Genomic DNA, 14,376 nt, shown 5'->3' with positions numbered 1-14,376 from the left:
CACCTCTTTTGTAAATGTGTTATTATGATAGCTTAGATCAAATACGATGTATATATGAACAAGTGAGCAAATACTGTTTGATACAATAATGCTGCTACAAAAGTGAAAGAACAATGTGATTTAAGGCTCTGAAGATTTTTAGCCAATCAGCTCCATACGCTTTCTCTGTTGTTCACACCTGCTCTGTCATTGGCTGTTTTCTGATAATACTTTATCACATCTGTTAAGTGTGCAGACTGTTGGTCTAATTAAGTAAATTATTTAATATTAAGTGACAGATATAGGACAGACAGGAAATATACTCATTGTACCAAATGTGAATGGATATAATGTTGGTTATATTTGAAGGAAAGAGAACAGCAATTAAAAAATATTATAGACACTTTTGGAAATACGGCACAGTTTGGATGAAAAGACACTGTTTGAGTCACAACGGGGGAAGTAAAAGAGTTGTCTGAAATGTGCCTGCACTGAGGGGTAAATTGAACATTGACTTTCTGGCAGTCAGTGGACTTTGCTTTGACCTGTGCGTCAAGGAGTACACAGTAACGCCTCTCTGTGGATGTCATAAAGAAAAAAAAAAAGCCTAGCCAGCATATATATAAATACAGAGCTAAAGATGCATCATTGCTTTCTGCGGAGTGGCGCCCTTTATGGATTATAATCTGGCCAATCAAATCCTGCCTGGCAACAAACGACTGAGGATCAAAAGGAACCTTACATTTTAGACAAACATTGTAAGTATCTCTTTATGTTTTTACCATCACTTTGATAACTGGCTTATAAAATATTCACTAACCTTACAGTGAAATGAAGTACATGAGGTTAATGTTTACGTGATGTTTTTCCTCCTGGTCCTGACTGTGTGTCTCTGTGTGTTTGTGCATAGCTATAGCCCCAGTATTAGGAAACATGGTAGGACTTAAACCCTCAGATGTTCCCCCTCCACTTGGGGTGAAGATGGCGAGTGCTGGTGCTGCAGCCTGTGTAGCAGACCTTGTCACATTCCCTCTGGACACAGCTAAAGTCAGACTACAGGTATCCACTCAGTGACACTGACAATGAAAGAGGAAAACCTTTGTTCATTCATCACCAGTATCATAAAACATGTTGTCTTCACATTGACTACAATGCAGCTAACAGTGTTCATGATCTTTGTAACACAGTCTGATGTTGGCCACTATTGACTGAGCTTGACTTTTTAAACTTTGACCACTTCTCTACTCCTAAAATCAATTGTACTTCTGTAGCAACATGCTGAAACATTTTGTTTAAATATTTTCTATATCTGTTCTGTAAAGTTGGTTTTAACCATGAGCAAAATCTGTGACCCCAGATTCAGGGAGAGAAACAGGGAGTGGCAGGCATCCGCTACAGAGGGGTGTTTGGCACAATCAGCACCATGATCCGAACGGAGGGGCCCCGGTCTCTGTACAACGGGCTGGTGGCAGGGCTGCAGAGACAAGTGTGCTTCGCCTCCATCAGGATCGGCCTCTATGACAATGTCAAAAGTTTCTACACTGGGGGCACAGACAGTAAGTGGTTATTTGCAGGCTTTCTTTTAATTACATGTTTCTAAATAAATCTTTCACAGCTCTCCACTTTGTGCATGTATAGGTCCTGTTTGTGCATGTGTGTGTCTTTTGGACCTGTGTGTAATTGACAAGCAAGAGTGAAAACATTGAATTTCCCCTCAGGGCGATTAATAAACTTATAAACTTAACTTAAACCAGACTATACAATAACCAAAATCCTTACATGAAAGGTGAATAGCAACACCAGTCAATTTTATTTATCAAGCTCGAAATCACTCCTCGGTCTCAAGAGGGCTTTACATTTTTCCTCCAATCAAAAAAAAAAAACCCAAGAAAGAACAACAACAAAAAATCAAACTGGAGGAAAAAGCAAGAAACCTGAGGAAGGGCAACAGTAGTGGGTACCTGTTATCCAGCACTGACATATGTGCAACAGCTTCTGTGTATATATAATACAGACAGATGTAACAGCAGCAGAATATTAATACTGGGATACAATTACAATACCAAGTACATAAAGTACACAGCATGTAATATGAAGTAAGTATCAGGTGTAGTAAGAGTTTAGGAAAGTGATACTCAACTTAGAGCTGGGTTGGCCCATCAGACCATTTTCTAATTCAAAAGTAAAATAAACTGATTTACACTGGAAATTTTTATGAAATACTTTCTGGTGTAAATAAGTTGCAAGAGTGTATTAAAAAGCATCAAATTAGAGCTTGTTTATAAAAAACAAAGTGCCAGGGGAGGATCCCCCTTGATTGCAGTCAAATAAATTATTTCTTGTTTATTAAATGGCCTCTTGACGTTTTGCAGAAGTGCCCCCCGTGGTAAAGCAAGTTGAGTATCTCTGGTTTAGGGCAAAGTGAAGAAGATCTGAGGGCAGTGACACAAACTGATGTTTTCAGAATCAGACTTGCACATGGTGTCAAAATAATCAGAAAAATGATTTGCTGACTAAAATTCTCGAGTGCCCCCTCAAGTCAGAACAACAACTCCAAAAGTCTGCACAAATGTTGGTACACGAATTGCCGAGTTGACATCATACGTGCAGAAACATGGCAGATAAAAGTAAATGTTCAGTTGATGGTAATAATTCACACATTTCATGTACATTTTTTGCCCACATGTATTTTGAAATATGGTTTTAGGTTGTAAACTTTGGTAGTTGTCCATGTCAAGTAACCAAGGGTAGTTAGAAGAGCTATTTACTATCATTAGTCATTTAAAGCAACATTTTAATAGATTTAGGGCATGTGCTAGTCGAACATCAGTCTGGGACAAAATAACTTTGTAATATGAAGCTTCAAACTGTTATTAACGTATTGTTTGAATGCTCTGAGCAATAAAATAGAACGCAACTTCTTTGAAGCATCTGAGCAGCGCATGGATGCAAAAGACTGAGTTTTATAGATAGCAGGTGTTAATATATATACACACACTCCCTCTCACACATACTCACATACACACATATGTATATAAATCAAAGTACAAGCACCTCAAAGCTGCACTTAGTTACAGTGATTGAGTAGATGTACTTATGTTCCACCACTGATCTTTTCCATCTATCCCTCTCCAGACCCTAGTGTGCTGATCCGTATCCTGGCTGGCTGCACCACAGGCGCCATGGCAGTGTCTTTTGCACAACCCACTGATGTGGTAAAGGTTCGATTTCAAGCCCAGATGAACCTGGACGGCGTTGCCCGTCGCTACAGTGGCACCATGCAGGCCTACAAACACATCTTCCAGAATGAGGGTTTACGTGGACTCTGGAAAGGTGCTACTTTGTGCCTCATCTAACGTGAAAATACGACCCAGAGATGACTTTTAACTGTGTGGTTTCTTTTTTCTGGCCCCTTTAGGCACATTACCCAACATCACAAGAAATGCACTGGTCAACTGCACAGAGCTGGTGACATATGACCTGATCAAAGAGGCCATCCTCAGACACAATCTGATGTCAGGTGAGTGACAAAGCTCATGTGTGCCTGGGTTACAGCAACACACACACACAGCCATCCCAGAGAGACAGCTGATTGGTTAGAGATCCACACACCCTCTCGCCCCTTCAACTCTTCCACAGCTGATAACAGCGCACAAGCTGGTACAGAACATGGTGCAATATCCCCCCACAGTGCTGTAAATACAGTAGTTAATACAACATTTATCTCAATCATTTATATTGCCTCATTCACAACGTTACGTAATCTGCTGACATGAGTTTTTGTCCTGCTCAGCTCAGAGCAAAGGCCCTCTGGTTGCCTTCATACGTTTCACTTTGTTCACAATCTTTCTCTCCACAGACAATCTGCCCTGCCACTTTGTATCTGCGTTTGGTGCTGGCTTTGTCACCACCGTGATTGCTTCCCCAGTAGATGTGGTGAAAACTAGATACATGAACTCACCACCGGGCCAGTACAGGAGTGCCATCAACTGTGCCTGGATCATGATGACGAAAGAGGGGCCGACGGCTTTCTACAAAGGGTGAGCTCCTCCTCTCTGACCCCAGCACACCCTCATTGGTTCAGAGAATGTTGGTACTTGAGGTTGCAGGTGTAGGGAAGGGGGGGAAGTAGAGGACACACATCCGTCATGAATTTGCCACCCCCAGTAAAAACATGGAAGTAGCATGGGAGATCAAAACTTTTAATTAAGACATTAACACCATAAATGAATGAAAAATAGCACTATTTGGTGCATACAAATCAACCAAAATGTCATGGTAGACAACCCCCAAAAATGAACCCTAGGCCTTTGCTGGAGGTCATTTGATAACAAATGTTTTAAGCTAAGATGCATTTACAGACCTATTAAACCTTTCATTTTCTTTGTCTCCTCAAGGTTTATTCCCTCATTTCTGAGGCTGGGGTCGTGGAACATTGTGATGTTTGTCTCATTCGAACAAATCAAGAGAGCCATGATGGTGACAAAGAAGAGGATTGAGGACAGAAACTGAGATGTCCGTTTCAAAGTGGGACTGAAAAATCTGAAAAACTACTGGGTTGGAACCTCGATACGATAATATCAATTTTAGTTTTGTTCTTTTTGTCCTGTGGTGACAAAGAAGGAAATCCTTTGTTGAAAAAGGGATATCAGAGTGGAGTGCAGCGTGTACTTGACTCTATGTTGAACTGATGTATAAAAGAAATGCAGTTCTGTCTTTATATTTATCATTTTTCATAAATGAACCTATTTGAAATTTAATGGGAGTGAATGTTGCCAACACCAGGTTGTGATAGCCCTCCTTTGGGAAGTTGAGTTTGCACTTTAAGATCTGTAAATCTGCAAAGTATGGACTGTTTCACTTGTATTGCCAGGCAACAGCTTGGGTCCACGTTTACTTCCTGTCAGCTTATGTCATTCACATATCCTGCAAATATAACAGAAATACAAAAGGACCCATTTAAAATGTTGTCTGAGACGTCTGAAACAGCGCGTACATTTTCGGCAGCTTACAGCAGTGCACCGTTCACTAACACTGGTGCCAATAATAAAAAATACTGGTGCTTGCTAATGAACTTGTGCGATCACTTCCACCACACGAAACACATTTCAAAACATTAAAATGTGTATTTATTAACTCTGAGTCAGACGTGTTAATCTTTACATACCTTCCTCAAAAGCAGATCACAGTATAATAACAACAGGTAATAAAAATGCAGTCTTCAGACATACAAATTCATGAAAAAGGAAGCAAACAACCATTTTGAGTTCCACATCACCTATATTACAGAATACAGATGCCATCAACGGGGACACATTAGAACATGCACAAATTTAGCCATGGTCTCTGGACATAGAAAATCAAATTCCTGAGTGGAACAACTGTGAGATCTTGTTTACATCACTACAAACAAGACAGCTACACGTATGGTAGTTTAATCTTTTAACTGCAACAATTTTGGCTGCTTGCTCGCTGAAAGTGCTTAAAGCCTCACAAAAGACAGACCCGTTATCTGTACAGTCCTCTGCAGCAGCTCTCATTTTGCCTCCACAGTACGAAGGTTAATTAAACACTGGAATGGTCATTTTTGAGGTATAGGGTGTTAGCTTTGTGCTCCATTTTAAAACCCTTAACTCTCACTTTAACAGGATGAACAGAGCAGGACTAATGAGCCACAAAAACCGAATATAAGAGGATTCATGTGTTCACATTTTTGAGTGACCAGCCAACTTCAATCTGTTTTTTATGCCTTTAATGTTCAGCACTGCTTAAGCTTCCTGCCTTCGTCAGGGCGAGGTGGAGAGGTGAGGGAACACTTCTGAATAATGTTAGTTTTTAGAGCGGACAGTCAATGTGAGGGTTACGGCGGGGTCCTGTAGATGCATCTTGACTATGTTATGGAATTTTTCTCTGTACTGATTGAACTGCATGATGCTTTCTGGTTCTTCTGCCACCCAGAATTTATCAAATTCATACGCCAGATAACCTAGAAGACAAGAAACACACACACAAGAGAATTCCTTATAAAAACAGACAACCAAACTTCAGTTTCTTTTAAAAAATGTGTTTTATTTTTCTAGCAGATGGTGAAGAATAGAAAAATTATGGATTGTTTTTCACTCACAGTATAGCTGATGGAAGTGCCGGAGCTCAGGCGCGCCCTGTACTGTGTTATAGAAATGGGGTTTCAAAGCCCCGCTCTTCAGGAGGCTGTAGGCCATCTCTGTCAGGTTGATCCCAACGATGGCATATGAATACCTGAAATATGAGGATTATGATATTAGCATAAAGTGCATGCCAAAAGCGACTGTGCACATAAAAGCCATAATACTGAAAATATGGGGATATTAATACTGTACATATATGAATGTCTCTTACCCGAGTTTAGGATGGTTTGCATGAGACAACACCTGACGAGCTTCCTCTGTGTAGTTTTCACTGAAGAAACTGTAATATAAACATTTCATTATAATTTGTAAGATGAAGCAGCTAGATCTAGTCAGTGGATTTGGATGAGGAGGAATAATGTCAGTTGGGGGCTAGCAGGGGGACCTACTAAGCAGGGTACATAACTCCTTGAGATCAGGTGGAGAGATCCACCAATCAGTCCTCTCAGGAGAAAATCCAGGAAGAGGGAGGTTATTTAAGTGTGGGAGTGGCCTATTTGAATCCCTTTTGTTTGAGACCATGCTGCACGGTGAGTGTGTTTGCTGATGCTGTGAGTTTATCTTTTCTATCTCCTTTAACTTTAGCTTATATTGGAGTTATGCTATGTAGCGTGTGACATAGAGTATGGTCAATGTGCTAGGAAAACTAGTATCAACACGTCACTACTTGGGACTCGCATAAACGGCGCCAATGGTGTCCTTGGCTTTTAGAGACTGTTTAGACCTGGTGTTAACATGCATCTCGGGTGATCTGATCACAAATGGACAGCACTTAGTACAGGTGTAACCAGCCACCGATATGTATTGTGATCCGATCACTCAAACCACTTGCCAAGGTTGTCTAGGACGCCATACTCATGTGTCCCCAACAAAGACTGCGTCATCAGTGCTGGACATGCTGGTTGTTTTGATGACAGTGAGTAGTAAATCTAACATGCTTCTGTTTCTCATGGTGAATATTTTATCAACCATTATATTATTTTTTATTATTACACTCTGACAGGATACAGTTGTCACCCTGGTCCACATGTTGCAGCCTATGGACTCTTCATGTGCTTTGTCATAGTCACAGCTATAACTGCCCCTTGTAATACCGATTAAGGGCTCTGATAACTCCATGGTCTGTTTTACCATCAAGAAGACTCAAGAGGATGCTGATACTTCTTTCTCTCAATATTCTGCCCCAGGTTTCATGTGTTTCATCATGGTATGTTACAACATAGGCAACTAGACTGCCAGACGTAAACACACATGCATGACCCTACACAGATGAATCATTAACAGGGATCTGTGAAGCTTCTCTGTACATGTGGCCAGTTCAATCAAAACCTTCGCTGCAGTTTTGCTTGGTTTCGGCACCAGTATGAAGTCCAGCTGATTGCATATATTTCCTTTTTGATTTGGGATTGAACTTTCAAGCTCCTACTGACACACAGCTGGAAAATAGGTTTAGTTTGCTTGGTCAGCTTCTCTCTCTGTGTCGTGTCTCACTCTTTCCTTATGTTTTGTTGCTTTTTATTTACTGACTGCCTTGCAACAAGGTTACTTAGAGGTAAAACTGCCCAGAGAGAAGTCTAAGATCATATAAAATCCAGTATGTTACAAAAGGTTTATATCAATTTTCATGTGATTGTATTTAGATGTAAATTAAACTTAGGAGTTAAAAGGGTACATGTCTTTCCATCATTGATAAAGTAAGCGGTGAAAGAGATGACAGTGGATGGTAATGGTCTCAGGTTCTGATGGTCAGTACTGATACAACCTGCAGTTCTTTAGTAGTTCATAAATGTCTCCTTTTTATTTATTAAGGACTCACACAAGGTTGATGAGGCCCAGCAGGCCCATTCCTCTGAAGTCAGTCTTCGGGTCGTCTCCTTGAAATCCGATGTCTCCCCACTGTTTGGTTATCCTCGACTCCAGTTTGACCGTTGGCATCAACAGGTCCCACAGCTGAGAGCACAAATAATTCAAGGGTTACACATTTTAATTGCCACTGTGCTGAGCCACAGGTACAATGACACTGAGCATAACATTTTAGATTCATAATCAATACTTTCAAAAATGTAATCTAAATCATGCCATTTTATTGTGCTGTCTCACTCAATTACATTTCATAAATCTCCTTCTAAAGCCTCAACTATCTTCAATATGCCCGTTTTAGCTCATGGCAAGGTTATTATAGATACTAAAACTAAACTGGGTGTGAACAAACATTTTAGTTAATTGAAACTAAAATGTTTCTTTGTCAATTAAAAAACTAAAATTAATACTGAGACTAAATGAAACTTAAACAATGAAAACTAAGTGAAACTTAAAAAAATACCAATACCAATGAATACCAATGAATGAATACATAACTGTAATAATTCTGGTTCATGGTGTTGAGTCTGTTAAAAATGCTGTATTTATCAATCAAATCAAACTGTCACTTCACTGTGTTACAGGTCCTCAAAGACTCATTCAAAATACCACTGAATTGTAAAAACATGTCAGTGGTTCACCATGTTCAGAATTGTACCATAATAGATATATGTGTACTCTGAACATTCTTGGGCCCTGATCACACAGAAAGCGTTATAGAAGCTGGAGGCGGCATTTTAAAATTGTTTTTAATGAGAATTAAGCTTTTGGCTCGTTGTTTTTGCGTTGCTACAAGCCTCATGCTTCTGCACTCTAAACGCCTGGTGTTTTGCTGGAGCACTCTGAACTCCTCAAGCTGAAAAAACTTCAACTCAGAGCAGAAAAGCACCCCATGTCATCTCCACTTTTTTCTAATGATCAAATCAGATGATTTGAAATGCGGGCCTTCTGTGATGGTCAGGACAAGTTAACACTTGGTAAACATTGGAGGAGAAACTGGTGGTAGCGGTTGCTGAATACCCAGAGCTATATGACTTTACAAACCACAGTTACCAGAATCTCCATAGAAAACAGCAGGTGTGGAAGCAGATAGTGCAGTGCCTGAAACAGCCGTCATTGAGACGGAACTGCTGGACCAACTGGTGGTACTCCACCCCTCTTTTTTCTCCATTTCACTGTGCCCATCAAACTACATGCTGAGCGCCTCTCACCCTCAACCAAAGCTAAAACAAGTACCCTCCGCCTGTCCGTTTTAATAACTAGATACAAATGAAATGTGTGTGAAATAAATAAATCAAATAAATAAATGGCAGATTGATAACACAGGGAGGTTAGGGTAAGGAGATGTTGGGGTGGTTGCCTGGCAACATTAAAAAGGTGCAGCAAGCTTTTTTAAGTTTAAGTTTATTTAAATTTATTTACTTTATTAATCCCCCTGAGGAGAAATACAATGTTTTCAATTACACACAGGTCCGAAAGGCACACACATGCACAAACAGGACCTATACATGCACAAAGTGGAGAGATGTCAGAGTGAGGGGGCTGCTCTTGGTGAGGCGCCCCGAGCGCTTGCTCAAGGGCACCTCAGCAGTGCCCAGGAGGTGAACTGGCCCCTCTCCAGCCACCAGTCCACCACACTCCATATTTCGGTCCGGACGGGGACTCGACCGGCAACCCCCCGGTTCCCAACCCAAGTCCCTATGGACTGAGCTACTGCCGCCCCAGTACTAGTAGTGTTGTGCGGTGCAGTTTCTATGTGATCTGAGCCTCATTTGTTCTGAGGAACAGTTACCATACGGCTAAAAAAAATGGATTGAGAAGCAGGAACACACAAACACACACCTTCAACAGCATGGCCTCGTGCTCTTCATTCTCAGAGCTGAAGACTTCCTTTCTCAGTTCTTCCACAGAAACATACAGGCTGTTGGTTCCTGTTATCTGTAACAGACAGATGTGTAGGCTTCCCCTGAACCTAGATAGACAAGGGGATTAAGCAAATGATGAATACACTGATTCAAAAATCACACTACCACTACATTTAATATGATTTGGACATAATGAAATTGCTGGTGACAAGTAACTGCAAAACAACAGATAAAAAGTGAGCTTACAGCGGATCTTTCTGAGGTTTGATATTCTTCTCTTTCATAATTTGATCCACACATTGCTCTAAATTATCCTTGTTGGTTTCCAAAGCTCCTCTTAAAACCTACAGAGAAGGAAAGCACAGGAGAGAAGGAGGTAGCCACAGAAGGGTAATAACACAGTGAGCAACCAGACAGAAAATCTGCAGTGGTTTCTTAATAATCTGTGCTGTCAGCCAGAGAAAAAAAAACCCTTTCAAAGTCAGCCTCAGAAACAATGAAAAAGATGGCCAGGCATTTCTGTTTCTACACTGAATGGGCTGTTGAATCGGAAAATGCTTACCTTACTCTAAATGACAAGTAGAGTCAATTCATCTGAGATTGGCAAGTATATTTTAAGATAAGAACTGATTACGCTCACAGGATATGTTTTTATTAGAGTTCATACATCCTACAACAGCCTTACAGATAATGAGCAGGTCAGTAATCTAGCAAGAGGTGTTTCCTCTACACTTCTTTGTGAGCCGACATAGTTTTACAACAATTAATCACACACATCTGCAGTGAGACTACTGTCCAGATCTACAGAAAGGGATCACATTGCCCCAATCCCGGCGTGTTAACACTGGCTGCAGACATACTGTTTGTTTTGAAAATCCCAAATGGTTGCTCATATCATATTTCTGAAAGGGCCTCAAGTCTGCCCAACAAAGACTGCCTGCCAACTCACAGTGCAGACTCAAACAGTCTGAGAACACAGTTTTGCTTTCATGGCATTGGAGAAAAACAGCTTCTAATGCATCTGAAGAACTCATGTCTTTGCATTTTGATTAAGTGACCTACTTTCATGGCCCATACAGTATTTCCACTGTGTATATACAGTACGTATCAAAAAATCAAAAAACATCTTATCGACCAAAAGCATTGACAGATTACCGTAATTGTTTTAGGTCATTTTGCTGTTGGTCAGCAAGTGTGTGCTGAAGTGATCATGTGATTGTCTGTCAGCCATATAAACGAAAATTTAACTTAAATAGTACAGTAATAGTAATAGCACAAATAGTCATGCTGAAAGCTATTATTACACCACGAATATTTAAGATGACCCTGGAAATCGCCCTGGAGCAATGCTTGGTATCTCTATAACCAAACATATCTACTAAAAAACTGAGAGTTAACATTTTCTTACCTTGCTCTTTGATGAGCGGAGAGAATATTCTACAACAGGACATGAGAAGCAGATTAATATGATAGAAAATAATGTATACTAAGCAGGAGAAGCAAACTGGATTTGGGATAATTTAATGCACCTGCTTTTGTTGTCCTTGTGGCCCCAGGCTTGTATCCAGAGCATATTCTCTGCAGCTCACATTTCCCTGTTGCTTGTCTGATGAACCACTTCAGCCAGTACCTCAGGAAGGACGTGTAGACGTACTGCCAGATATACCCCAGCATCTTCTGCAGCACGGACAGAGAAAAGACAGGGGGCGCTTAAGTAATTCAGGGTATATGCAGGAATCCTGAGGTTAATTTCAATACCTTTTTAAGACTCATCCTCACTCATCGCCACTTCAAGCTGTCTTTAGTAGCAACGCATCTTTAACTTACTAATCAGTTGTAGTTTGCAATTAAATATATGGAGCACAAACATACAACAGAACTCAGATAAGATGAGACGGATTTTTTATTGTCTTTTGCTCCTCTGTTTGGCGCCTGGACGTGCGCCGTCTCGTGATGTCACACAGTAACGCGTACGACCCCGAGTGGCAGTCCGAGTGTGCCTACCTACACATCATTGTTTGTAATAGTCACGAGGAGGAAAATGAATTATACATTCATGGATACTTTCTGTCAAAGTTTGAATGCCAAGAAAATTTAATACACCATAAAATCACGATTAAGACTTTTTAATACTTTTTAAGGGCCTTAATTTTCTGACATTTGATTTATCAACTTTTAATACTTTTTAAGACCCCGCGGACACCCTGTACTTTAGGTGGAAAAATCTGACTCTGACAAGCAGACAAATTTGACTCCCGTAGCCATTGGTGATGGACGGTCCTACAGCAGAGGTAACTCTTTGATTTTTATTCTTGAGTGCAAGAAATATCATGGCAAGCTATGGATCAAAAAACTACCTGGCCAAGCCAAGAAGTTGAAACACTTATGCAAGGTCAGCATTATAAATATCAACTAACATGGGGGGAGACAGTACTTAGTAAAAGTACTACTACCACATGCACTCCATATTTCTCAATGGGTTACCCCATTATAAGACATAATATTTTTGCCCGGTCAAACAGGGCTATGGTAATTAACACTGGAGAAGGTCAGGCAAAATGTATCTATATGAATCGGGGTGGTCATCACTCTTTTGTTCACTATGTGAGTGAACATACAGTATGAGCGATATGTGCATACACGTATTCATGTGTCTGTCTGTGCTTTATATGGATATGTGTAGGCACGTGTATACATATACAGTATTTGTGTACAAGTGGTTCATTTAATAGTAAAAGTCCTATTACTATTAATACCTGAGTGAGAGAGTCCCTCTTTTTGTAATTATTCATTTTCTCATCTAACTTATTCCTGTATCCTGTATGTTAGTCCTTCTGTACAAAGTTTGCATGTTCTCCCTGTGTCAGCGTGGGTTTTCTCTGGATACTCCGGCTTCCTCCCACAGTGCAAAGTGAAGAAGGTTAGGTTAATCAGTGATATAAATTACCCATAGGTGTGAATATGAGTGTGAATGGTTGTCTGTCTCTATGTGTCAGCCCTGTGATAAACTGGTGACCTGTCCAGGGTGTATCCTGTCTCACACCCAGTTTCAGCGGAGATAGGCTCCAGCCCCCCTGTGACCCCTAACAGGATAAGCGGTGCCATGAAATGTTATTTAAATAGTCAAATTTTAAAATTCAAGTGGGCTTTATTTGCATTTATTAACATTGTAGCTGGTCAAGCTGGAGCTGTGTTTATTAGGGCTGCAACTGATTATTATTTCCATTATCAATTAATCTGCTATATTCTTTTTTTATTTATATTTGGTTTGAACATTTAAAAAGTATTGGAAAAAAAATAAAATAATATACTAATAACCATCAAGATTTCATAGAGCCCAAGTTGATCACCAGATGTCTGTTGTACAAAATATGTTATTCAGTTTACTATAATGCAACACAATAAAAGTTAAAAAGAAAAAAAGGAGCTGGAACCATCAAATTTTTGTCATGTTTGCTTGAAAAATGGCCTAAACAATTACCATAAGAGCTACTTACCAGCTACCTGTCTATCCCACAGCTAACCGATTAATTGACGAATTGGTACAGCTCTAAATGTCACCCATCTTTTATACAGATGGGCATTTTGACCTGTAACAAGGCATCACATTTAACAAGCTGATCATATGATTTAAATGTATCAGAGTAGAAGTACAAAGCAACTTAAAATGGAAATATTCAAGTGTAGTACATCTACCTCCAAACTGTTTTTAAGCAGTGTCTGAGTAACGTTAAATGTATGTTCTTAATTTCCACCACTGCCAAACGACACGTTCCCAATCCCATTGTGATGACTGAAACACTGGTGTCTGTGTCATCATGACAATGGCCAGTGCTCAGAGTAGTTTAGACAATATTCTGCATTTTAAAAAAGCAGCATTCAATACAGGAGAGGGTCTACTGATCGTAAGCCACCATTAAAACACTAATATATAACCTACAATAAAATGGGACCATGCTAATGTGAAAGGAAGAGCTCAAGAGAGAAGGCTAGTCAACAGCCAAAACAATAGCATTGTGGTAGCTAGCATTAGCGCTAATGCTAACTTCAGACTAAACGTGAACATTTCGTTTATGTTAAACTAGAAAGATTGGGCGAGTTTAGCGGCCCTTTAGCACACGGTCTACCCACGTGTTAGCAAACTGATAGCTAGTTACCTCTGGTTTTAATTAACTAAATGAGCTAACTAGCTTCAAAACTCAGATGACAGTTAACCGGTTCAGACAACAGGTTGTCACTGTGTTCGCCCAACTGTTAGCTAGCTGTGTTAACCTAGATTAGGTTGCGTCGTAAGCACTGATGTACTTAACGGTTTTTCATGATGTTGAACAAGAAGCTGAAATTAATCTTACCCTCCTGCCGAAGAGACAAAGACACACTCAAACTTATAATCACTTGCAAGCTATTAGCCGTGTGCTTAAGTTAATGTTAGCAACGTTTCTCTTGACAACAGTCTGGCTGTGGTGCGTTCATGATCCAACCAGACACACAGCCGTTTCAACGCA

The 14,376-nt window shown here is 40.2% G+C and overlaps 2 protein-coding genes across 2 annotated transcripts; one reads left to right on the top strand and one right to left on the bottom strand.

Moving 5' to 3' along the window:
* ucp1 (uncoupling protein 1) lies at window positions 1-5,049 on the top strand. Its single transcript, XM_049571841.1, has 7 exons — window positions 1-737; window positions 890-1,038; window positions 1,337-1,535; window positions 3,115-3,312; window positions 3,398-3,499; window positions 3,839-4,019; window positions 4,377-5,049. Exons 2-7 carry the CDS (start codon window positions 913-915, stop codon window positions 4,489-4,491), a joined length of 921 nt encoding a protein of 306 aa, XP_049427798.1. The 5' UTR covers window positions 1-737; window positions 890-912; the 3' UTR covers window positions 4,492-5,049.
* Window positions 5,050-5,158: 109 nt separating this feature from the next.
* Window positions 5,159-14,376, bottom strand: elmod2 (ELMO/CED-12 domain containing 2). The gene is made up of 9 exons (XM_049571842.1): window positions 14,224-14,376; window positions 11,401-11,548; window positions 11,280-11,308; window positions 10,118-10,215; window positions 9,849-9,978; window positions 7,963-8,096; window positions 6,358-6,426; window positions 6,104-6,237; window positions 5,159-5,965 (listed from the first exon to the last, which is right to left on the bottom strand). Exons 2-9 carry the CDS (start codon window positions 11,543-11,545, stop codon window positions 5,808-5,810), a joined length of 897 nt encoding a protein of 298 aa, XP_049427799.1. The 5' UTR covers window positions 11,546-11,548; window positions 14,224-14,376; the 3' UTR covers window positions 5,159-5,807.

This window comes from Epinephelus fuscoguttatus, linkage group LG3, assembly GCF_011397635.1.
Source record: "Epinephelus fuscoguttatus linkage group LG3, E.fuscoguttatus.final_Chr_v1".
NCBI lineage: Eukaryota > Metazoa > Chordata > Actinopteri > Perciformes > Serranidae > Epinephelus > Epinephelus fuscoguttatus.
This window is presented reverse-complemented; position numbering and strand designations above follow the sequence as displayed.

Bases quoted from the DNA above. Each gene is read 5' to 3' on its own strand.
- elmod2 (XM_049571842.1), bottom strand. From the start codon at position 11,545: ATGCTGGGGTATATCTGGCAGTACGTCTACACGTCCTTCCTGAGGTAC. The intron at 9,979-10,117 runs GTAAGCTCACTT...TTGTCTATCTAG, and splicing joins AAACCTCAGAAAGATCCGCT to GTTCAGGGGAAGCCTACACA. The intron at 6,427-7,962 runs GTGAGTCCTTAA...TTTATATTACAG, and splicing joins CTGGGCCTCATCAACCTTGT to TTTCTTCAGTGAAAACTACA.
- ucp1 (XM_049571841.1), top strand. From the start codon at position 913: ATGGTAGGACTTAAACCCTCAGATGTTCCCCCTCCACTTGGGGTGAAG. The intron at 1,039-1,336 runs GTATCCACTCAG...CTGTGACCCCAG, and splicing joins CAGCTAAAGTCAGACTACAG to ATTCAGGGAGAGAAACAGGG. The intron at 4,020-4,376 runs GTGAGCTCCTCC...TGTCTCCTCAAG, and splicing joins CCGACGGCTTTCTACAAAGG to GTTTATTCCCTCATTTCTGA.